At 42.1% G+C, this 25711-nt stretch overlaps 1 protein-coding gene across 3 annotated transcripts; it reads right to left on the reverse strand.

Annotated features, from left to right (window-relative positions):
* Window positions 1-74: 74 nt before the first annotated feature.
* Window positions 75-25437, reverse strand: SAMHD1 (SAM and HD domain containing deoxynucleoside triphosphate triphosphohydrolase 1). Of its 3 annotated transcripts, XR_014527388.1 has the most exons (17): window positions 25040-25366; window positions 21573-21639; window positions 20132-20201; window positions 17870-18030; window positions 15441-15556; window positions 15291-15361; window positions 13957-14112; window positions 12297-12397; window positions 10434-10542; window positions 8191-8282; window positions 7531-7646; window positions 5161-5300; window positions 3399-3494; window positions 3187-3291; window positions 2763-2900; window positions 1599-2099; window positions 75-1496 (listed from the first exon to the last, which is right to left on the reverse strand). XR_014527388.1 is itself a non-coding variant. In XM_083508382.1 (16 exons), the coding sequence occupies exons 1-16, from the start codon at window positions 25245-25247 to the stop codon at window positions 1968-1970; spliced, it is 1878 nt and encodes a 625-aa protein (XP_083364508.1). In that variant the 5' UTR covers window positions 25248-25437; the 3' UTR covers window positions 75-1967. The 3 variants fall into 3 exon arrangements, 2 of the variants coding, with proteins under 2 accessions (XP_083364508.1, XP_083364509.1); XM_083508382.1 differs by having other exon boundaries at window positions 75-2099; window positions 25040-25437; XM_083508383.1 differs by lacking the exon at window positions 25040-25366 and adding an exon at window positions 24629-24948 and having other exon boundaries at window positions 75-2099.
* Between the last annotated feature and the right edge of the window lie 274 nt (window positions 25438-25711).

Raw genomic sequence — 25711 nt, forward strand, 5'->3', positions numbered from 1 at the left:
TACTGAAATTGGCTCTTTGTAACACATTGAAAAGTCCAGTCAAGTTCTGAACATATTAGGTATTGACCATTAGGGGTTTTTAAGGGGTTTTATTACTCAGCTGATATGCACAGGAAAAAAGATTAATATACAGGCACACAAAATATATAATTATAATCCCAACCAGTCTGATAATTGAATATAGCTTTGGAGAGAATAGCACTATGTATGTTACCTTAACCCGTTTTTATGAAGCAATTTAATTTCAAAACAAAGGCTCAGGATGCAAGCAGCTCTCTTTTAATCCAATCTTACGGAGCTCAAACAATTGAGCCACTGAGTTTGAGGTCTCTTCTTGCATAATCTAGTCTAGATGTTTTTGGGACTCCCAATTCACATCAGCACCTGACATGGCAAACAGTCAGGGATTATAGCAGTTGCAGTTCACTGATATCTGGAAGGTCACAGGTTAGCTACCCGTACTCTGACTGCAGCACTAGAAATGTTGGATATTTCTGAACAGCTCTCTGCTCGTGTGAAAGCGTGTTGGGTGAAAGTGTGTTCTGGTGAAATAATTCTAGATTCAGGTGCCATGTGCTGGGAGTAAATTCAACAGAGCACCTGACAATGCCCTAAATGTTTAATTTTTCAGCCCTAAGTTTTAAGAGATCTCCACGACGCAACTTCATTTTAAATACTGGCATGGATCCAACATTCCTTCGAGTAGAACTATCCTGCTGGTGAAGGGAGTGGGATTCAACTCCCCCCTGCAATGGTCCTGTAAATCTGCTCAGTATAGAAAGAAACACCGGGGGTGTTGATGGTGAAAGTGGCTTTCCAGCTTCCTACAGTAGGTACCTTTGCTGTAGTCCCTTTTGCAACGAGGAGCCATTCTCTCTGTCCCAATTCATAGTTCTTAAATGGTGTATATATTTCTTCTGAGTCTTAGGTTTGTTAAGTGAAGCTTCAGAAACGCTCTGTTCTCACATTTAACAGCACACTTCTCATACACAAACCCATTTTCTGTCAGCATAAAGTGCCACATCATAAAACTGTGTTTCTCCCCCAAAAAAATTTTAAGGAACAATATATACTATTCCATACAAAGACAACAAATCTGTGAAAATATGAGAGATTAAAAATACATTCAGGTCGGTTTGAAACATAACAGGCAAAACTCCCTAGTCTGAAATTTGCTTCTGATTCTTAACAGCAATTTGCCTCTCTATACAAACCAGCTCATTTCCTCTCTACCTAGTGCTTAATGGCTAGGATACATTCAATAATTGGTTGTTTTGGTACTGCGAGTATTTTGTTGGGTTCTATAAAAGGTAAGCATCGAAGTTAAAAAAGCAACTTTATAAAATAGTATATCCTTGATTGTGCCAAGGCATGTTTAGCTCTAAATGAACATATACTGACTCTATCATGATTTGAGGGGATGGCAGCTAAAAAGAACAGTAGGATAACCACTTTTATCATAAACAGAAAATAGGCAAATGGCATAGTCTTGTTCCCTTTTCCCACAATAGGTTTCATATATAACATTTATCATAGTAGAGAAATTATACTATTGTGTTGATCTTAATAAAATGAAAGAAGTTTTGAAATAGAATGGCAGTTTTTGTGGTTTTTCCCAAAAACTTTTGAGCTTTATCCAACTAAGTTGTACTCAGAGCAAACACACTGAAATTAATGGAGCTATATTAGCCATGTCCATTAATTTCAGCAGTTCTATTCTGAGTAGGACTAACATTGGATACAACCTGTTTTTAAAAGTAGACCTTTCTTCACCAGCACACATTTGAATTAGCAAAATAAGAACATTGCCGGTCATCAAATGTCCATGTGAAATCTACAACAAATGGAATTTTAACTCGTCTGAGCTAAGACTGACATATTCCACTAATGCTTTTCTTTCCATGTTTCCCTGTTTTTATAACACAACCTTGTTGTACAAACCGGAATCATTCAACAGAAAAGTTGTTCTAGTCTTTAAAAAGTGACTTTTTGGGCTTTGGAGTAGAACTGTTTTTCTTTGAATCATGCTTTTCGTCATCTTTGACTACATTCCAGTCTGCTTTCATTGGTGTAAGTTCAGGGGCAACAATATCACCATCCTATCAAAGCATCAAAATGAAAAGAAGTTCAGTTGTGCACTGGAAATTAACAGTCAATACATTCTGTCATCATCTTGTCAAGTGGAGCAAGACACTCAATGGAGCCTTTTTACACATATTACAAGAAAAACATTATTGCGCTGCCCTTTCCCACTGTCAGGAAAAGGTAATGGGTGACTCATGCTGTACCCCATTTATTTGTGGTAGTTCCCTCTCAACAAATTTTAGGTACTCATCATTTGCAAGGAAATTAATAAACATAACAGATACAAAACGTCTAGTTAGTGGTAGTATTACAGTTGTTTTAGAAAGTAAACCATAAAGGCTAGGTGGTCCTCCAATGAGATTTCTGAGATTTTTAGAATTCTCAAGTCCCTTGTGTTCATAATGTGCAGAAGTAATAATGGGTTGGTGATAGAGGAGACTATGGAAGAATGAACAGGTGATGAACAAAAGGAATACAGAGAATAAGGTAGATCTGACTCTCATAAGCTCAGTTGGTTAGAGTGTGGTGCTGAGAACGCCAAAGTTGCAGGTTCAATCCCCGTATGGAATAGCTGCATATTACTGCATTGGACTAGATGATACTCAGGGTCCCTTACAACTCTACAATTCTATGATTCTACATTGAGATGCACCTTCTCAATGTTAAACCTTTCTTACCTGTGGTTTAGTGAAATTATTGTCTATACACCACTGAACGAAATATTTTCTAGCATCACTGATAGTCTCTTCATCTGCTGTCTTACAATAAACCCTGATTTGCTGCTCTTCAAATTTTTCTGGTAAGAGCTTTGAAACCTTAAGACAGAAGGAAAAAGAAGTCACATACACTTAATTTTATCACCTTGTCAGAAAAAGCTTCAACAAATTTCTCAGCAGCACCATTCAGTTACAGGAATATTTGCACAGGGGAATTTTACCTTAAAACCACTTGCATTCCGTGAGCACTTACATAGCAGGTGAAATTAGAACTGTGTTGCTACTATTGCCATGCAATTTTGTAGTCATTTTCACATGTATTCAGATACTCTTTAAAATGCTATCGTAATAAAACAGGCAGAAACACCCCCCCAACCTTACTTACTTGTTCTTTAGAAATTCTGAATGCCTTATTGAGGTCAGACTTGCAGTAGAAACGCACGTTATTGACAGGGTTCTTCTTTTTCATTCCATAATCCATGTTGATAACCTTCACAGAGGCAAGTCAAAAATAAAAATGTACTAAAGTGCAGTGTAGGCACATATGTTAAGAAATCAAAATCAATTAAAATGAACATTTAAAGAGATCATTCTTACATCAACAATAAAGTCTTCAGGCTTTAATCCAGGCTTGTGAGATAATGTACTGGGCTGGGACCTGGCAATTTCTTCAGCCATCTTACTACACCGTTCCTGCAGGGTATAAAACCTTTTACTTTTGTGTATTTGAATCATACTCTCAGAAACTGATGAACCAGACCCATGATTAATTTTCAAAATAATTTTCTCTCTCACGCACTGTACAATGTGACAAATAAGGTATTTGATATCACCATACCATGACCTTCAGTAGTGATGACTTTTAATGCTGTCACAGCTTCTCTTCAGGCAGACTAAGGCAAAATTAGTTATCCATTAGAGAAAAAGGAAAGAAGGTTGCAACATTTTATTATTGTTGATAAATGTTCAATATTTTGCCGTGCTTTTATTATGTTGAAAGCCAAAGTAGCTGGGGCAACCCAGTCAGATGACCGGGGTAGAGGTAAGAATTTATTATTACTATTGTTGTTGTTATCCAACAAGTTGATGCAAACTATTGTAAAAACCTAGTAACTCTATTGAAGCTCTTGTACGTAATGCTTAATCCAGGGGTTACCAACCTAGCACCCATGAAAACCACTTCTGGCACCCCAACACACCTATATGAACTTTACTGAAGAAGGGACGTGTCTGTGGCCTTTATATTGATTGCTCTGTTGTGCAGTGCTGTTTCTGAAGTTAAAAGAGCATGCCTGTATCCACTCTGCAAAAACAATCCTACGTCTACTCTTTGGAGGGAATGTTGAGGATATATGGAGGAAGATAAAAAGTTGCTAGCCTGTGCATTTTGAGACAAAGGTGGCCTGGAGAGGAGAGGAAGAGTGGTAGCTACCACTCCCTTTATTGTCCAGAAAAGCAATTTGTTTCAGGATTCAGGGGAGGGGAAGGAACAATGGGGATGCCTTCCTCACTCACTTCATGCAGGATGCCCATGTGATAGGGAAGGGCAGGGAAGGACAGCCTTTTCCCAGCCTCCAGTGGACTTTTTCAGCAGCTTGGATGTGGGAGCAGGAGAGAAATGCAACAAGGATGTTGCCCTCAGTTGCATCATGACTAATCAGCTTGTGCTGGCAAAGAAGGTGTGGGCTTTTCCAAAGGTTCTTTTCAGTCTAGAAGGTGGTAGTTGTTGTTTCTGCATTGTGGCGTGGCTAGAGAGAGAAGTGACAGAGATGGCCTCCCCAGGCACTTCATGGACCATGCACCTGCTCAGACAGGCTTTTGCAAGGCATTTGCGGCAAGATAGGGGAGCAGGGGAGTGATTAGTGATCTGTGAGGAATAATGAGAGAGGGAGTATGTAAAGAGACACTATGGAGAGACCTGGTCTGAATAGAGATATTGGATTCTTGTCTCATTACATATGCTAAATCTATTTTTGGTCACGTGCATACTATCCCTTGCTTTTTCTTGTAGGACTAATTGTAGTCGTTAACAGTCAACAGGTTTACCATACCCATTGAGTCAATCACCCATCTCCTACTACCCTTCTGAGAAAAACTACACCCCACCCTCCCACTATATATAAGGGTCTGGTGACTTCTGCAGAAGTGTGCATGCATACAAGAGTTTATACCCAGAACAAGCTTAGTTGGTCTCTAAGGTGCTACTGGACAATTTTTTAATTTTTTAATGTAAAGAGAGATAGAAGCCAGAGGTAAGCAAATTGGTACTGGAAAAAACCAACCAGTACATTACTCTATGATCACACTTAACAAGTTAGCAGAGTGAAAAAACCAATGTAACTTGAGAAACTGTGCCCACCTTTGTAATTTCTGTGCCCTCTGGAGGCTGAGTCTGTCCCAGGTACTTATACAGGTCACGCCGTTCTATTTTACATAAAATTTCCCGTGCTTCTTCGAGGTTGGGCTCATCAGAATGAAGAATCCTTAAGAAGATCTCATCTGCCAGTATTAAACAAATCAAGTCATTAAAGCCAGTTTTTCTTTTGCATAATTGAAACACGTATTATCTGTCATAATGTAAGAATTTTTTTATGCTATTATAATCGTAGTCAACTGGAAATGATCTTTTATATATCTGCAAAACGAAACTCACAAGACCATATTCAATTCAACAGTCAGATGGAAAACCCCAAGATTCTGCTGTGTCTCAACAGGGTTAAGATATAGTTCTGTGGGTCTCTTCTCTAGCTGCTTTGGCAGTAAACGAAAGGCACCAGAAGGTAACATTTTTGAAAAATAATTATATCCTCAAACAAATCAAAGCCCAACAACCTCAATGTAGTTTATGGTAAAATGTGCATAAAATAAAACCAAATCAGGAAATAACATTTTAAAAAAAACACACCAAAAATATCCACTCATAAACCTAAAAAGCACAAAGGAAAGGAGCCCTAACATAGTCATAACAAGAATAGTCTGTTTTTTGAGCCGAAGACCTTCCTAAACAACCAGGTTTTGTGCAATGTCTATACACAGCAGTAAAGAAGAGCACAACTAGAAACATCTGACTCTACTTTACTAGTAAATAAAACAGAACTGGGATTAGGATGGTGAGAAGTAGTCAAGGGCAAAAGGCTTGACTTTCAAACAAGCATTTCCTAAGGGTCTATGAAAACTGGCAGGTCCAGTGTAAGGGTTGGCAAGATTGGGCACCTCTCAAGGACACCCCCACCCCACTAACAATAACCGCCTGCTTGTTCATCTGCCTCTTGCTTCAACATGGAGGAGATGAACAAAGAGCCTCTCCACCCCCACCGTTTAGTCCAGACAGCTAGCAATGATAAGGCAGAGGAGCAGCTGCCATCACTGGAGTGAAGGGACATACTTACTGAGGTAGAGGGGTACATTGAGGGCATCTTGTCCAAGAACCACCAAAAACCTGGGCTCAGCACTAGTAACCAGAAATCTATACATCCCTCATAGCTTCCTTTCCGTTCCTCCATTTGCTTTCCTGCCTTCCTGCTCCGCCACCAATTTGCGTAACAAATCTTTCACTTCTACACAGTCACATTGGCTCCAAGATTCTCACTGTTCCTGGCTAAGCCCTGGACTCTCTAGCCCAGGGGTCAGCAAACTTTTTTCACAGGAGTCCTGTCCACTGTCCCTCAGACCTTGTGGAGGGCAGGACTACATTTTTTTTTTAAAAAAATGAATTCCTATGCACACTGTGAGGGGGGCAACTAGTCGTCCTCCCCACCCCCCACCCAGCCACCTTCTCGGTTTGCCACCTGCCTCATTCACCGAAAGGCTGGCGGAAGTGGCATGAAACGGGCTTCCTCCCTGCCTAGAGAAAGAAGGCGCTGCGCTTACCTTCCCAGGGGCTGCCACCACCGCTGCCGATGCTTCTCATGAAGTGGGTAGGCAGAGTGAGCTCGTCCGCTCCGCTCTCTAGCCCACAGGAGCACCAGGGCTGCGGCAGCGGTGGGAGGAAGAGGCCAAGCGGTGGCGGCTCTGCCAATCAAACACTGCACCTGGTTTACCTCAGAGCAGCATGGGGATGTCTCTGCCAATCATAGCCACTGCCGCTCGGCCTCTTCCTCCCGTCACCATCGCCAGGAGTCTCAGTTTCGCAGCGGGTTCTGGCTTCACAGCGCAGGCCGGATTTAGGACGCAGGTGGGCCTGATCCGGCCCGGGGACCTTAGTTTGCCGATCCCTGCTCTAGCCCGAGTCAACCGCCATTTTGGTTTCAGTTTTGAGTCAACACCATCTAATACATACTCATCCTACCAAGATTTTTACAGGAGCAATAGATCAAAAAAAGAATTTGCCTAAGCAGTTATATATCAACCTATTCAAATTAAACGAAGCTAATAAGCTCCTTAATGGCTTACAGAGGGGTAAAAAGAGAGCCAGGGAAAAGGAGGAAATTTTTATTTTTCTCTTTCACGAACCACCCCTTAAATAATTTTAAAACTGGGAGAGGGGAAAGTTTGGCCATAGGGGAACAAATCCGTTTCTTATACTATAAATAAATAAATAATTACTTCTTCAGACCTAGTGATACAAACACTTCACTTCCTTCATATGCACACAGCAGAATATATAAATCATTTACATAAAGCAATGCACTATGTTTCATTTAAGTGCCATAACAAAATGGTACCCTGAGAGAAATACTTCCTAAATTGATGCAATTAGAATTTAGGTGTCAGTCCAATAAGCCCATACCTGTTAGCTTAGTGTAGGCTTCCATGTCTTCTCGTGCTGTAGCGATATTGTACTCTTCCCCTCCAGATCCCTTTATGATGATATGTGGGTTAGCTTTCAAAAGGGCATCTGTAATCCTGATATGAAACATGCAACACAAATGAGGAAGAATCCATAATTTCAATATTAACTCCAGATCAAAGATTTCACAATGGCTTTGGAAATTTATTTCTATGGCTAAAAAAGAGTAATACAAAAACACCAAAGTTGATAAAAAAATTAAACCATATAACTTTTTCTAGTCATCAAAATCCACTTTGAAAAACGATTAAGGAGAAGGACAGGGACATTCAACAGAGTTTATCAATGAGACACTCCAGAACTAGGGCTACAACCTTTAATTGATCAATTGGTTAATATTAATTATTTTTTAAAAAATTAATTAAATTCAAATTGGTTGAATTAAAACACATCCCTAAATAAATCAGGCAACACTTCTTTAAAAAATATTTGTAGCTGGCAAGCACCATTGTAGAAGAAGCATTCCTCCTTCAGTCATACATTATTAAAATGAATTAATATGCAAGCTCATACAAACGTAATTAATCTACTAACGTAAGAATGGCTAGCATTTATTTGGTTACTGCCCTGTCTAGGGCATATCAACATGCACTTACTTACATAGTTTCAATGATGTTGCTAATTTTATGTTGGTAGGCTCTGCGGTGCAGGCAATTCCGTGTGTGGAACATGTCATACAAATTTCCAACCTCCTAAAGTCCAAGATAAAAACAGTATTTTATTCATCTTTTACATTAAAACCACAGTTCCAAGACTTATGAAACATTCAGGGCAGGTACTTCACAAAATGTTTGTTTTTGTTTTATGTACAACTGTTGTAAACCACTGTGATGTTCTTTATGAATAGTGGTATATGTTGTTATAAATAAATAAAACTTGCTGGCAGCAAACTTTTGCTCCTTTCACTTAATGGTCAGGAATACATGAAACATTCTCTCCCATAAATGCTCATATTAATGCCCGAGAGTGGGTAGCAGGGATTCAAGGCAATTTTACAGAAATAGAAGATAGCCTGAAAATATTTTATTTTTTAGAAAAAGCATTTACTATATGGTATCAAGAGCCTTCACAAGTGCAACCCTATGTGTATAACCTTAGAAGTAAATTGCACCAAATTTAATGAGCCCGGTAGCCAGGTGAGAGTGTATACGACTGTAGCCTTAATCTGCCAATTCTACTTTAATTCCTCAAATTGGATGTTTGTTGCTGAACAACTAGGGATAAAATAAAAAAGGTTCCAGGACATAGAAATAATTAGACCCTTCTAAATAATCCATGCACAAGAAATATAAAAACGTATTCCAGAACACTAGAGTAGTAATTTTTGCAATTAAGATTACTTTCTGCTTATGTGGAGAGGCCTCATGGGGGCTCCTGGAAAGTGGAGCAGTGCATGAAACACAGGATCCTTAAGATAAGATGATTCCTTGCATACGAGAGCAGAATGCTCATAAGTTGGTGGATACTTTCCTTGCTTCTGTACTGAGCTTTGCCTTCTACAACCTTGTAACTGAAACAATTTTGTGTGGTTACATTTCCTGTTTGTTCTGTTTAATGAAAATACAGTAATCCCTTCTCTTACGCACACATATAGCCAGCCAACCCTTGGAGCTGCCTTGCAGCAAGCGGGTGAGAGACAGCATCCCCAGGATTCAAAGAGCCAGTGTGTCGAACAGGCCTTGCCCCGCAACCAAGGCAAAGACTTTAAAAGCTCATTTTGTGCTGGGCCGTTTGGGTTACCAGGTTTGAAAAGAGCTCTTAGGCTCTCTGTCTAACTTGCTGGGCAAGGCCCATTCGACATGCCAGCTCTGGAAGATTATGCATGCTTGTGTGAGATCTCGCAGGAAGTCAGATTATCTCGCGAGCTCCCCAGAACCTTCCACAGCCCGTGTGCTGAGTGGGCCTTGCCCAGCAAACAAAGCATATCTTAAAAGCTCATTTTGCGATGGGCAACGCTAAGCAGACCCGGAGTGAAGAGAGCTTTTAAGCACTCTGCCTTGCTTGTGACTTGACTTGCATAGACCAGGGAGCACCATGGAAGAGCAACCAAATGCTTGGGGATTAATGCTGGAACTAGAGAGAATAGACTGCGATGATTTGTACCTGCCTTCCATGATAACCCAAACCTTCCCTACCCACTGTCTCTAAACCTATAGTCATGATGGCTATATTAACTCCATTATCAGAAGCAGTATGCCTCTAAAAACCAAGCAGGGGAATGTTGTTCTGCTCATGTCCTCCTTGTGGGCTTCCCACAGGCATCTGGCTGGCTATGGCAAGAACGTAAGGTTGACTTCAACATACTTTTAGTCCGATCCAGCAGGGTTCTTTTTATGTTCCAATTTATGGCCCTTAAACACCAACTCCAACCCAACACCACATGGTCACCCATATGCTATAGTAAGCCTATATACTCCCTACATGTAGTGCGGCTGGTTGAGATGAAAGGTAATGGCTTGGCCAATACCTCGTGCTCCCAAAATCCATTTTTTTCTCAAACTTTCTGTTCTCAAACAACAGAGAAAACATATATTGCACTGTCTCCTATTCACTTGGAAATGCACTTCTCAATTTAGGCAGCACTAGCAGACTGCAAGTTTATCTCCATCTGGACTCATTATACCCACAGTCATAAAGCTCACTGGGTGGCTTTGTGTAAACATTAGCTTTCAGGTTAATTTGCCTCTCAACACTGAGTGACAGCAAAATGAGACTGTGTTTCCCTGAGCTCCCTGAAAAGGGGGGGCATAGAAGAACGAAAAAGACAAAAATTTAACGGCGAGTTTTTCAAGCTGCCAACACTATTTTAGTTGGCATTCTCTACTTTCCTCAAGAAAGCTTACCTTGTCACGGGTACAAATATGCTTCTTTCCCTCAAATTCACAGACACGAGCAAATTTAATGAAGCGTACATAATCAAAGTTGTTCTGGATTCCAAGATGGTGACAATCCCTAAATATATTCCAGAAACAGGCAGGAGGTAAGGTCATTCAATTACAAATTGAGGAGTTGCATGGACCAAGGAAGGGGGGGGGGACATTTTAAAATTAGGGGGAGGGATCAGGAAGATGGCTTCACTGGGGTCTCATCTTTAAATAATGTAAAAGGACTCTCAGGGGATTCTTTGAGACTCTATATTTTTCATATTCCCAAAATATAGATATATAATCTCCAGACACACTTCCATAATAGCAACTGCAATTATCTTCAGACGAATTGTGGTTTAGCATGAACCTGCAGCTGCTTTGCTCCTTCCAGGCTGTTCTGCTGCACTAAGCCATAGTTTGGCTCAGAATTCTCCTGGAAAAACCAAGGGTCTTAAACCAGAGAATGAAGTGACAGCTCACTGGAAAAAGTTAAAACACACGCCTGCATGACACACTAAGCCAAGCCATGGCTTAGCTCAGCACAGCAGCAGAACAAGAGAAGAGCGAAGTAGCTGCCATCTCCTCCCTCGGAACCCCAACACTCAGCAATGGTTTGGTTTAAAGTGATGTATGAAATGGGACACTGTTTAGTTTGAAAAATATTGCTAAATGTTATTTAAACTGCTTAAGATAGTGAAAATCTCCAAGTGGATTCCATAAAAACAACAAAAATACAAACATGTGATAAAAACAGAACACAGCTGTATTTCACAAATAAAACTGAGCAAGTCTAAACAAAAAAAATAAACACTAAGAGTCAGACACAGTCCAGAAAACATAAGCAATATATTGTGAAAAGTTGTTCAAGGGCCATTATGATCTCTACCTCATGAATTACCCAAAGCAGAGTATTCCAGAGAGTGGTTGCTATCTCCAACAAGGATTGCTTCTTTTCCTCATTCAGAAACAGTTGTAGTTTGTGAACCTACCGAAGTTGGTAGTGGGCACCATGAGCTACTGAGGTCACTTGATTCTCTATTGACAGCAATGGATCTAGGAGCACCCCCAGACTACAACCCTCAGAGGGAATGCAAACCCATCAGAACTGCTGAACAGCCCATCCATAGGGTTTCCATCCAGCCCTCATCTAGCCCAGGCACTGGTTTAAAATATGCATGACTTCTCTTGGTTCATATGTTACAGAGAAACAGCTGGGTATCATCAGCATATGGTGCTGCCTTGCCCCAAATCTTGTAGAGGTCACCCCCAGCAGCTGCAAATAGATACTGAATTTATTTATAAAAATATTCATATGCCCTGCATCATAAAACTATATCACAATGGCTTACAACAACACAAGACCATAGAATAAAATCATAGAAAGTACATGGAGTACCTGGGCTAGGTATCTCTCTATATGAGAGGTGGGGGAACTGGGCCCTCCAGATGTTGCTGAACCATCCCCAACCATTGGCCATCCTGGCTGAGGTTGATGGGAGCTGGAGTACAACATCTGGTGTGCCACAGGTTCCTCATTCATAGTCGATATCCTGCTCAGACTGTATACATGGCTCTCTCGCTTAGATTTTTTTTTCCAAGTATTTTTATTAGTTTTCAATATAACAAAATACAGGGTTAACCAACAAGCATACAGTTTATATGGTATGACACCATACAGTATTTAAAGATAAAGAGTTTTTAATGATAAGATAGATATCCCATTTAACTTGGACCAATAGGATATTCCATTAATTGGTTTGTCTATAGGTAAAATATTCCCAGTATTGTTTATCTATAAAATAAATCTTCCAAATGCTTTAAAATGAGCAAGGTCCATACCTGGCAAAGTAATCCCATTTATCAACATCGATGCCACTTGTTTTGTTAGCCACTATCTCATAAAGAAAGCCTTTTTCTTCAGGTCGCCCACGGTAAGGCCACTGGAGAAAGGGGTGGAAATACCCAAAAGCAAATAATACATTACAATAAAGCAATCTACTCTGAGCACCAAACTGGCAAAGAAGCAGGGTTCTAAGAACTCTTTGCACATGCTGGAACAGATTGATACCTGCCAATACAGTGGTGCCTCGCAAGACGAAAATAATCCGTTCCGCGAGTCTCTTCGTCTAGCGGTTTTTTCGTCTTGCAAAGCAACCCTATTAGCGGCTTAGCGGCTATTAAAGGCTTAGCGGCTAAAAGGCTATTAGCAGCTTAGCGGCTTAGAAAAGGGGGGGAGCAAAAAACATCGCAAGACTTGCAAGACGTTTTCGTCTTGCGAAGCAAGCCCATAGGGAAATTCGTCTTGCGAAGCGCATCGAAAAACGGAAAACCCTTTCGTCTAGCGGGTTTTTTGTCTTGCGAGGCATTCGTCTTGCGGGGCACCACTGTACTTTAGTAATAAGAGATAAAAATTGGTGGAGCTAATAATCACAGCCTAGCTTTGTGATGGAAACAACCTTGGCTAGCCAGGTAATTAACTTACACTGGAATATGGATGCAAGGAGCACAGCCCTATTGGTTCTCCTGAACTGTTGACCATGGTATTCTTATCAGTCAATTGTCTGGTTTGGGTCTAAGTAGTACTAATCCTTCCTGGACAACTGGTTTCAATCAGATTGGCAAGCACACGGAACAGGACATTGTTGGCCACAGCAGCACATTTAGGAAATTCAATTCCATGTGGTATTAGGCAAACTCCAGCTTTATATTTTGAATCCGACCCTGGAAACCCATTTTTCCCTCAGTCACCCTTTTAACAGTTAATTTGAACTGGGCTGCAAAAACAGTATTACTATTTGATTTATAGTGTGCTTGCTTTTGTGGTGGCATTTAAAGATGATCAAAAAGTTTGGCTGTTTTTAACATATTTTGCATTGTTTTGGTGGCTGCCATTTTTATATTTGTACATCACTTTGTGAAGTTAACTCTTTAAAAGTTGTTCACAGAAAAATATTTATTGAATAAAAATTCACTTTTATCCAAATATCAGTATAAGCAAATGAAGCGCCTTTTGCTGCTCTCCAGGATAAACTGCAGGGTGACCTATTATTTTGTCACTTGCAAACATTCCCTTCATCCAAAAGGAAGGGAACCATTAGATGCACCTCTGTCTTTTGCAAGCTTACTCAGCAATACTTATATCTGCATAGACATGCACAGAATTGCATGAAGTATGAAGCAGCTCAGATCATTCTTTGATCTACCCTAACACATAACGTTTCTCCAAAGCCTCATGCAGAAGCATTAACCAGCTCTGCTGCCGTGCATCTTTTAACTGGAAATGGTAGAACAGAGTGGAACATTCTGAACACAAAGCATATGCTTTGCTGTTGAACTATGGCCCCTCTTCAAGATCTATAAAAAGCTCAACAACCAATGGTTCACAAAAAGTAATGAATCTCCCACATGCAACACCTGTCAATTTTCCTTCAAAAAATATAATGCTATTAAGCATTTTATTCCATTAAATTGCACAGTATTTACAAAGCAGAAGACTTACTGAACTACTGTTTTTTTCAGTCTTAATGGGTCCTGCTATCTGCTCTTTGATAAAGTCTATATCTTCATCCGGCTTGAGACCATAATACTTCAAGACTGGTCTTAGATCATTGGAATCAATCAAGTGTTCAAACATCTTAACAGAAGCATCTTCATGCTACAAAAAAGGAAGTTTAAATTATTATTAATCAAAGCATATGCTGTCAAAACAAGCCATCATAACTGTATACAAAAACATTAAGACAACATTACGCCGTGGTTTAATGTCAGGTGGATGAGCCTGAAGCAAAGCATTGTGTGTGTGTGTGCTCCTGCTCCCCTTACAGGAGCTTGAACAGAGTTCATTTTCACTTCTGCAAAATCCCAGCTTAATGTCAGATTTTATCCAGGGATTCTGGTTTAAAACAAAATATTTAAAGTGCCATAAAAAGCAAATTTAACTAGCTTGTTAAACAAGCCAGTTTCTTTAAATCAGGTTCCCTCATTCAAGCATAATGCTGGATCTCCCACTGCTGCAATAGCAAACAAATACCAGCAGGGGGGGAGAAGAGTTGTTTCCTAGTTTCACATTCTTGCTGCAGCTCAGCTGCTGAAATCACTAATTCCTGATAAGCAATGGAATGTTCAATAACCTGAGATGGCTGAAAATAGAAAGGTACTTAGAACAGCAAATGAAGCAGAGAAGCCACTGAAAGAAGACCCTAGAAAGGTTAATGGAAGGAACATAATCTCTGTGAGAAGAAAGGACTGAGAAAATTCAAAAAATTGTGGGGTTGAAGGGACCCCAAGGGCCATCTAGTCCAACTTCTTGCAAAGCAGGTAAACAATCACCGACAGATGGTCATCCAACCTGTTTAGAAACCTCCAATGAACTTCACCACTTTCTGAGTGAGTCCATTCCATGTTTAGTCAGAATCTTCTTTCTTGTAATTTGAATCAAATGGTTCAGGTCCTACCCGCTAAGGCTAAAGCAACAGAAATCAAGCTTGCTCCATGTCCCATGTGACAGCCATTCAGTTAATTGAAGATGGCTAACATACTGTCTCTCAGTCTCTTCTTCTCCAGGCTAAACATACCCAATTTTCTCAACCCCCACAACTAGACACAGTGCTCCAGGTGGCATCTGACTAAGGCAGAAGAGAGTGGTAAACAGTAGGAATTTTAGTGACTATATTTCACCAATATGGTAACTTTAAAAAAGAAAAAAAAACTTCAGGAAATGTCTGGGTACTTTGACTATAAAACACTATAATTGTTAAATGTGGTTAACATATTTTTAGGCAAGGCAGCATTCCCTTTAAAAAAGAAAGCAGTAATAACTGGTTGCATACCCACCTTCCATGCAGTTCCTGGACAAACACGAGGGATGAATCTTCCATCATACATGTGTGAAAATGGGCCATGACCTGAAAGTAAGAATTATGCAGTTCATCTTTACCTAGCGTGCATAAATTGCTTCATTAAGATATTTGGGAAGAGGCTTACCCAAATCATGACAAAGACCAGCAATCTGGACGCACAAAATATCCCTATGGTTGATGTCCAACTCTGGTTGTCGCTTCTGCAGTGCCCGGATCAAACGGCCTGCTAGATAGCCGACCCTGTAGCAAGAAGGAAAAAGGTTCAGCTAACCAGTTCTTGAATTTTAGGGTTATAAATAAAATAAAAACTTGCCCCACATTATATATTGTGAAATACCACTCAACTTACTTAGCTGGTGAACTGCAAACCTATAGAGCAAGGTTGGTCCAAAGACCACATTGCTGGTCAGCCACATCTCCAAGGCCCACATGCCAGTGATGGCTTTGACCAATGTATACACACATACTACCCACAAACACCCACATTCATTTGACATACAGGACATAGCACACACTTTCATTCTCTCACACATGCAGTCCAAAACTCAAACATACACTCACACACAAACATGCATGTATAAATGTGCACACATACAAAATCAGCATTCCCAGCACTAGGGTAGAATGACTATAAATGCTGCTTTTTTACTCTGCAGAGAAGGCTCTGTGGAAGTGAAAAGGCAGCCTTTCCCCACCCCCACCAGCACTGAAGTGGGGGGGGGGGGCTGCTTTGTACTCTTAAAAGGCAGGCTGTGGTCTATCCCTGATTTCAGTGCTGTGATGCTTAGTGCTAAGACTGGGGGAAAAACATATCTTCGGCTGAAATTGCTTAAAATAAACTAGGGGAGGAAATGCAATTAAACTTCCTCTCTTACTATGCCTGCAAATTTCATACAATGCTGCCTTAAATGTTTTTTTTAAAGGTTCCAGTCACATCAGCAGGCCTCTCTATCCACCAACAAAGTGCATTCTTAGGAAAGCAAGCAAGCAAGAACACAGCCCTACTGTCAAAGCAAATAGCATTTCTTTTCATCCATGAGTTTTAGTGGGAAAACTCAGTGTCAGAAAATCTGCTTACTTAGTTGAGTTTGGGTTTGGTGAGCCTACATCCTCACAAAACCAAATATTGAACACACCAGCATATGAGATGAAGGGTACTTCTAACTTTTACAGATATATTAGATGTAAATCTCCTTTAATGGAAGTTACCGTAAGTATGTTACCGGGAAATTGGAAGGGGGGTGAGAGACACCACACACACACACACACACCACAAGGCAGAGACAAAAGAGTCTCCGCTGCACAGTACCAAACCATTCACTCACACACATTTCCCTGCCTTTCACCTGTCAAACCAAATCCCCTAGTGTCAATAGAAAACAGCAACATATCTGCAAAGGTATTGCATCTGCAAGAGAAGCTCAGCTCAGGAGCCTTGACTCACGCCTGAGTAACAGGTCTCCAACAAAGGAAAACAGGGAAAGTGCCAATACCAAATGTAGCAATTCACTGATAAATGTATCTATGTACTAGATCAATGGGAAAACTTTCAAAATTCCTAAGAAATCACTTGTTGTATCAATCTTCTCAGTTCCAATGGCTTTTAGGATCCAGGGAAGTGAGGTATAAGGGGAAGGGTGAGAGGGCCCACCATAAGAGTCTGCAGGGCCTTTCCAAGCAGTCATGACTGATATTCTGCCCCAAGAGTGTCAGACAGATAATCATCTCAATCACAATGCCTAACCACCCCATAGTGGAATCAAGCCTGGTCAAGACAAAGGTGTGTATTTGACTTGACTCAGGGACCTGGAAACTGTAAATACTTTCCTTTATACTGTGATGGAGTAAGTGTGAAAGACTATATTGAGTGACAGGGGCATGCCTGGATCTCAGGTTCTGAGACCACAACTTTTCTGTGACATATCTATGATGTCTTAGTGATGCATCCCAAGATGTATTATGAGAACCTTTGAAATACTGATGTAACTCGCTGATTGAGGCTTCTGGCTGCTTCCTCTTTGTAGTACAGTGGTACCTCGGGTTAAGTACTTAATTCGTCACGGAGGTCCATATTTAACCTGAAACTGTTCTTAACCTGAAGCACCACTTTAGCTAATGTGGCCTCCTGCTGCCGCCGCACCGCCAGAGCACAATTTCTGCTCTCATCCTGAAGCAAGGTTCTTAACCTGAAGCACTATTTCTGGGTTAGTGGAGTTTGTAACCTGAAGTGTATGTAACCTGAAGCGTATGTAACCCGAGGTACCATTGTAGTTTATTGCAACAATAAACATCAGGCTTATTGGCTGCTATTTGGCTTCTATGTCCTGCTTTGAAGTCTCTTGCTTGTGACCCCGACCTGAACCTACTAAGAGAGTCAAGGTTAGGCGATTGTGGGGTGCTCCAAGGACTCCCTGTTATAAGTAGCAGTGCTATGGAATTCAATGAAACTGCAATTACTTATGTTCAGAGGTGCAACCAGTCTGCAGTAACCTGAGTGGTGGCGTATACCAGTTCAAGAAAAACAGAGATCTGCAAAAAGAACTTGTGCCTTACCCAAGGGAATGCTCAAAACGGTTGTGCGATGCTCCTGGGAAAACATAATAAGTGCCACCCAATTGTTTGATGTATCTTAGACGCTGAAATTGAGGTGTGTCAATGATCCGAACAAGAAGAGGATGCATTTCAATGTGACCATGAATGGGGTCATTAAATACCTGGAAGATGTAAAACGAATTGTAAAATTATTGTAGATATATGAAAAGCACCAGAAGAAAACACTTTAACTTTCACTTGCTTTCACTATACAGTGGTACCTCGGGTTAAGAACTTAATTCGTTCTGGAGGTCCGTTCTTAACCTGAAACTGTTCTTAACCTGAAGCACCACTTTAGCTAATGGGGCCTCCCGCTGTTCTCATCCTGAAGCAAAGTTCTTAACCTGAAGCACTATTTCTGGGTTAGCGGAGTCTGTAACCTGAAGTGTATGTAACCCGAGGTACCACTGTACTCAAAAGCTAGTACAATCACCGGATAACGAAAAGCATCTATGGCTGCCCCTGTATGCCAAGATGAGCTCCGGCAGATTTAGCGGACAAGACCAATAGGTCCCACAGTCAAGAAGGTGGATACTGCACATGTTGTAGAGGGAAGTGAGGGGCAGATGGACCTCATCAACCTGGGAAGGTAGTTGATCTAGGAGAAGGAAAACCGACCCCAATCTTCCACTGACTTGAGGTATATCTTTGGGAGAAGAAAAGACTAAGGAGTAAACCCTACTCAAATCCAGAGTGGAGCCCTAAGACGGTTGGATGGCGCCTTGTATGCATCCTTCTGGCAACTCCTGCAGCCAAGCAGGTGCCAAATGTATTGCTCTGCTTTCCTTTGAACCACATTAGTGAGGTTGAGAGTGGGATCTTGTCATCTGGGCATCCAAGGACCTCCATATATACTGTCCAAGCTTGCATCCTGGAGAGGTCACTTTGATGCTGCTAACACAGCCATTTGACTTCACCCCTGGAGGCACACTACACTGTCTCTTAAGACAGACGGATGCCACCAATATGGCTGCCATAAAACAAAAGGTTTTAATTTCTTAACTGACTGACAAGTAGCACACGCAAATAAAATAGATGTTGAGAACATGAAATGTGATAAGAAGTTTGTCCGGATTCAGATTTTTTTTTTCAGAAAAAAATCATACATTTGTTCTTTGAGCTAAGCTATAAACAGAAAACAAAAACATTGGAGAATTTCTGACCAAGCAAAACATGATTTTCCCCCTCAAAGCAATTGACTGACCTACCTATTCCAAACCCTCCCAATCTGGATTCCCCAAACCCAACTCCACAAAAGGCAGAGAAAACTACTCCTTTATCTTCTCACACAAAAAACCAAGAATAAGCCCCAAATACCTGCACCTCCCTACCTCAGAAGAAGGATGGGGAATCCCCCAACATAGAAGCATATTACAGTGCCAACCACATACGCCATATAATCCCATATATACTAGAAGATGAGACAAAACAATGAATACACCTAGAGAGGGACACAATTGAAAATACCTGCACCACACTCCCAAACTAAGGGAAATTCGCACAACACTTAACAGGTACACACAGACCGTGCTCAAAGCATGGAAAACAGAAATAGGCAAACTATCCCCAACTCCATCCCCACTAATTCCCCTGGCATACCACCCATTATTCCATCACGCAGCACAAAACCTCCAGATAAAAACCTGGCAAACCAAAGGCTTATATCATCCAGTAGACTTCTATAAAAATAACAAACCTTTGTCAACACAAGAAATACATGACAAACTAGAAGACACCCTGTAGTGAAGTTGGAAAATCTTGGTATGTCAAACGGTGGATCACACAGGAGTAAGGGAGTTAGGAGTAAGGTAAAACTCCCGTCTCTAGAGGTGTGAGTCAATTACATCTTGACTCTAGGCAGGATGAGATGCTATCTGATTTGTAGACCCTGGCACAGCTGGGGGCCTGAGTGTGGATTGGGTTGTAAAAAGGTAAAGGAGGCTATCAAGTAATTTACAACTTGGGAGCCTGGTATGCCTAAGAGAGGCCTGGGAACTGAGGGAGAGCCTTTTGATCTCAAGGTCTCTGAGGCTAAACAAAGTTCAGCTGTGCCAGTCTCCTGACAATCAGAAGATATAGTCTCATCATACAGCCATTGGTAAATTGGTAATTAACCTAAATAAATTATTGGTCCCTAACCTGTCCTCCACATGGGTTTTCAAGCATAAAGGATTTGGGAATAGACTAACATTGCTTTCAGATTAATGTAAATGCTTCTCTCACCTTCATTATGTCAACATGCCTTTGTCCCAGTTTGCTCAGACAATTCAGAAGGTTCTGTCTCACTCCGGTCCTGAAAGTGATCAAGTATAAGTTAAGTTGACCGTTCCATATTTTATTAAATAATCTAGTGGACGCTAACATTAAGTTAATCGCTACTGTTCAGTGCAAACATTTTTAAAAGTTTTCAGTAAAAGATCTTCAAAAGATCTGAAACCGAATACTCTTAAACACTACCAATTCCATGAAGATTTATTCAGATGTCAAACTGTAGTGGTTTTAAAACATACTTTCTCCAAACTATAATCTGTACCCAATATTTGCGAATGTGGTACAAAAGAAGATGACAATGCATCTGTTTCTGCACACACAGTCACCAACATATATTTGCTTCATTAATTTGATGGTGGTTTTGTCTAGGAAAGCTCATCTAAACAACATGCAAAGGCAAACCTTGCTTAATGAGACTGTGCAATAATGCAGGCTCCTGCAGAGAACCTCAGTTTCTTTACTCCTTCCCAGTCCTTTTTGCTGTTGTACCACAATGACCTAAGCAAAGATTTTGCTTAGCATGTAATCCAGACGAGGGCTCATGGTTAACCTTTCACCTAGCTAACCACCAGCAATAACAAATAGTTAGGGAGTAGAGCGGCTAACCATGCGCCCTGATCTGGATTACATGCTAAGCAAAATTTTGACTTACAACAGCATGGCAGCAAAAAGAATTTTGGAGAAGAAAGTGGCTATAAGCAGCTCTCTGGAAGCCTGTGCCATCTCACTAAACCAAGGTTTGTCTTAGCATGTTAAGAAGTGCCATAAATCTGTCTGGAAGGGGTGCATTTCAACAAATATGTTTAATTACCAAAAACTGCAGAATATTCCAGTAGCCCTCTGTGTAAAAAGGTGTTTTTCATAAATTGTGTATGAATAGAGGTGTTATGGTAATATTAAAGGTATTCTTTCAATACAGTTTTAGTGACATCTGTCAAGTGTGAGATCGCAGAGAAGAAAGGTAACATCCATCGTTATGATGATTAATGTTGCAATAATTATGTAACACAATATGGCAAGTTCAAGTCCTGTTTCAGTTTCCTGATTTCATGAAAATGCTTTGCATACTGGCTTGGTTTGCATGTCACATTAAATCTTCGTTACAGCAGAACTGCAGATTAATGTGAACCACTGTTGAAATCGAGGCAGCTTCACTCCTCCTCTGCTGATAAAAGATCAGGGTCACTAATCTATATTTCTTTAGCAAATGTACAAAGCTCAAGGTATGCACTAAATATAGCAATGATCCATTTAGGAATTAGAAACACAAACAGTCCAAGCCTATGTATGACTATTCAGAAGTATGTCCCACTAAATTCAATGGGACTTACTCACAGGGTACATATAGGATTGCAGCCAAATTCAAATGTCAATAGCTTTAAGTTTCCCTTACCCAATTCCCATTTCTTCAAGTTCTGATTCAGTGAGGTAAAGGAAAGATGAACCAGCAATCTTTTTCCCTGAGGAAATAAGGAGACAACAGTTAGCTTATTCCGTTACTCTTAACATTTATATTTCTGAAATTCCTGATAATTCAAAATTCTCTGGGCAGATGGCAAATGAAAATCACTAGAAAAATAAGGAACATTAAGAAACTATGCTATTCTGAATTCTTGCACCCAGAGATGTTTTACATGAATAGAAAGACAGCTTAGAATGAAGCACCATTGAATTTTCCTGTTTTCCCTATCCAGCTGCAGCCCACTGTGCATCACACACTGTACCAGAAAATTACTCCCTTCATGGGAGGTTTTTAAGCAGAGGTTGGAGGGCCATCTGTCATGGATGCTTTACAGTGGTACCCCGCAAGACGAATGCCTCGCAAGACGGAAAACCCGCAAGACGAAAGAGTTTTCTGTTTTGGAGGCGCTTCGCAAGACGAATTTCCCTATGGGCTTGCTTCGCAAGACGAAAGCCCATAGGGAAATCTCCGGGGACCTGTTTTAAATTGCTGGCGGTCGGGAGCAAAGACTTTCGCCCACAGCCGGCCTTCAGAAGAGGTCCTGGACCTCTTCTGAAGGCCGGCGGGGGGCAAAAGTCTTTGCTCCCCCCCCCTGCCTTCCCGGGACAGCGGAGACTTCTCCGCTGCCCCGGGCGATCTTAAAATGCTGGCGGGCGGGAGCGAAGCGTTCGCTGCCGACCCCCAGCATTTTAAAATCTCCCCGGGACTTGGGGCGGCAGCCTGTCACCCGAAGCACGGGGAGCCCTTCGGAGAGCTCCCCTTGCTTTGGGCGAGTGTCTGTAAGCCTCGCGCGCCCAGCAGGAGGTCCCGCCGGGTGCACGAGGCTTGGGGCGGCAGCCTGTCGCCCGAAGCACGGGGAGCCCTTCGGAGAGCTCCCCTTGCTTTGGGCGAGAAGTCTCTGCTGCCCCGGGCGATCTTAAAATGCTGGCGGGCGGGAGCGAAGCGTTCGCTCCCTCCCCGCAGTATTTTAAAATCTCCCCGGGACAGCAAAGACTTCGCTCCTGCCCGCCAGCATTTTAAAATCGCCCCGGGACAGCAGGGGCTTTTAAAATGCTGGCGGTCGGCAGCAAAGCCCTCCTGTCCCCGGAGCTTGCGGGGCGGGAGGTGGGAAGAAGGGCTTTTTTTCCCACCGCCAGCCTTCAGAACAGCCTTCTGAAGGCTGGCAGTGGGAAGAAAAGCCCTTGTTCCCCCCCCCCCAGCCTTCAGAAGAGGTCGGGGGACAGACTGTCCCCGGACCTGGTCTGAAGGTGGTTTCCCTAGGAACGCATTAATTGATTTTCAATGCATTCCTATGGGAAACCGTATATCGCAAGACGAAAAACTCGCAAGAAGAAAAAACTTGCGGAACGAATTAATTTCGTCTTGCGAGGCACCACTGTAGTTAAGATTCCTGCATTGCAGAGGGTTGGACTAGATGACCCTACAGTTATATCTAATATGTTATAGAGTCATATAATCAATAGAAGCCATATTTGGTATTACTTGGAGGACATGCTTCCCTCTTTAGACAAATGGGGGGGGGCGCAGTTTCTGTACCCACCACAAGGTAACAGTAGGTAAAGTGGCTGCTTTGATGCTGTAACTAATATAATCTAAATTTATTTTAGTTTTTTATTTAAGAACAATAACACTCTTCTTTATTTCTGATTCCTGCTTTACAGGAGACCCATGAGTTCCAATTAGTACTCATTTGGTGCCGGGTATAAATCCAATAAATAAATCATCATCATCCTCAAATCATAGAATTGTAGAGTTGGAAGGAACTCTGAGGGTCATCTAGTCCAACTGCCTGCAATGCAGGAATAAGCCAGTATTCATTCATACTTTCACATGAAGAGTCACCAGTATTTCTTTTCTGCAAGTATGCTTTGGTGCAACCTGAAATATTTTGCACTGGGCATAAGCTAACTAACCTAATTAGCCTCCTAAAAACATAATAACAATAATAGTTTACAGTTATACCCAAATTAAAATTAACGGCCAACCCCAACTAAACATTTAACCAACATCAACCTGACAAAAAGAAAACAGAGGAAGCAAAATTAGAATTGTTAAAAATATTTTAAAACATTTTAGCCAGTTGCCCCAACCCAAAAGTGCATGCATGAAAACTAATGTGGGTTTTTTTTAGATCTGGATAAACAAATGACCTGACTTCTAGCTTTAATGATGTTGCGTCCTGATGGCACATGCTTTGGCGATCCTCTGATACATACTTGGTGCATATATCTTTCGCTCACTAGAATATGTGCCTCTGATGTTATTTCCTTATTCTTTGAGAACATTACAAGTAGAGACAGAAGATATCAATGCTGGTTAATGCACAAATGATCCTGTACTGCCAATGGGCAGCTAAAGATGGGTCATTAAGGGAACAAAGCAGAGCAGGGGCTCTGTGCCAGAGGGCAAACAGGTGGGTCTACCTCCCTGTTGGAAAGACAAAAGGCCAGAGTAGAGTTATTTGAGTCAGACTGGGGTGGCCTGCAATCCTTTTTAACTAAAAGGCTTGTTTGAGAAAGAAGTGCTCCTTCTTTGGGAGGAAGGGTGGCATATAAATCAAATAAATAAATACAACCCAAGTTAAAAGGAAAAGGGGATTTAAGGCAGCAACCCTAAACACACTTATCTGGGAGTGAATCCCACTGAGCTCAATAGACCTTACTCCGGAGTAGACTGCGCTGCAAATGACTCTTAAGACACAGCCCTTTTAAAATGTGGGGGTTTGGGGGGGAGTTATTGGGTTGTCGTTTTTATTTTTATTACGTATTTTGTAGTTTTAAATGTTGATTTTATTCTGTGAACCGCCCCGAGACCCCTGGGTATAGGGCGGTATATGCAATCAAATAATAATAATAATAATAATAATAATAATAATAATAATAATAATAATAATAATAATACTGTAGCCCTATGGCCATTGACTTCAGAACAAGCCATCCTGGGTCTTACTCCTCAGAACGAATAGCCTTTCCCCTTTGGGAACTTACGCCAAGACGAACCTCTGGGGCACCGGGAGAGCAAGTCTCCCCAGGGTGCGCATATATATATATATATTCTTTGGGTCGGCCCCCTAGTCGACCTGCGAGGAAAGTTCAGAGATCATTCCTATTTTCCTACTGGTTTTCCAGAACCACCGCGAAATCAAAGCAGCAGCCGTGACTAGCCAACCCCGCCCTCAGGCGACGGAGCCCGTTATGCCCCGGCTCTGCAATCCACTTCATAACCTCCTCTCCTCACGGCGTCAGGAAGCGGGAACCGCTCGAGGAAGGAAACGGCGGCAGCAGCAGCAGCGTCGCCTCAGCCGGGCGCCCCCTTTAAGGTCCGCCGAGGTTGAAATTCCCGGCGCAACGAGGCTGCGCAAGCGAAGCGGCTCTCCGCTCATCCCGCCCCTCGCTTACCTCGGAAGCAGCGCAGCAACTCCGGGTCTTCGAAGCCGCTGCTTCGCAGGAATTCGCACACCTGCTCGATGCCCCAGTCCCGCGGGTGACTCCCGCAGGGATCCGGGGCGCGGTAGACGGAGACGCGCTTCTCCGGCGTGTGGAAGCCGTCGCCCGGGCTGGCGGGCCGGGGCCGCTTGAAGGCTCCTTCCCCGTTCCCGCTCGACATCGCCCTCGGCTTCCAGGCAGGGACACCGCGCAGCAGCAGCAGCCTGCTCGGTAGAGACGAGAGACTGAGCAACCACCCGGCCTTGCCTTCACATACAGCAAGACGCCTCCCGCCAGGGCCGGGGGTCACGTGACGGCAGTCCTCCAGTCAAGGCGGCCTGCGTGGCTTGCGGCTTCTGTGTCTATGCTGGGTGGTTCTGTGTTGTTTTTGGAGGGAGAGAGAGTTCAGGGGCTGGTTGGACGTGAGGCTGATAAGCCAGATTCCCTCAGCAGAGCTGGAGTTTTAGGGGAAGGCGTGAGGGGGCAAGGATGGGGCTTAAAGCTCAGGGGTTGGGAACCTGTGGTTCGTCCCCATCCCATAACTGTCAACGTTATGTCAACGAGGGAACTGTCAACGAGGGAAATTCCCTTATTCCGAATAGGATTCCTCGCAAGCAAAAGGAAAAGTTGACAGCTATGCCCTAT

This window comes from Podarcis liolepis (assembly GCF_965112155.1).
Source record: "Podarcis liolepis genome assembly, chromosome: 6".
NCBI lineage: Eukaryota > Metazoa > Chordata > Lepidosauria > Squamata > Lacertidae > Podarcis > Podarcis liolepis.

What these genes read in the sequence shown, in the direction of transcription:
- SAMHD1 (XM_083508382.1), bottom strand. Translation starts at nt 25,247, where the DNA reads ATGTCGAGCGGGAACGGGGAAGGAGCCTTCAAGCGGCCCCGGCCCGCC. An exon ending in CTGAAAAAAACAGTAGTTCA is followed by an intron (nt 12,398 to 13,956) that starts GTAAGTCTTCTG and finishes CCCTTTCTCCAG; the next exon opens with TGGCCTTACCGTGGGCGACC. An exon ending in CTGAAGACTTTATTGTTGAT is followed by an intron (nt 3,292 to 3,398) that starts GTAAGAATGATC and finishes GCCTCTGTGAAG; the next exon opens with GTTATCAACATGGATTATGG.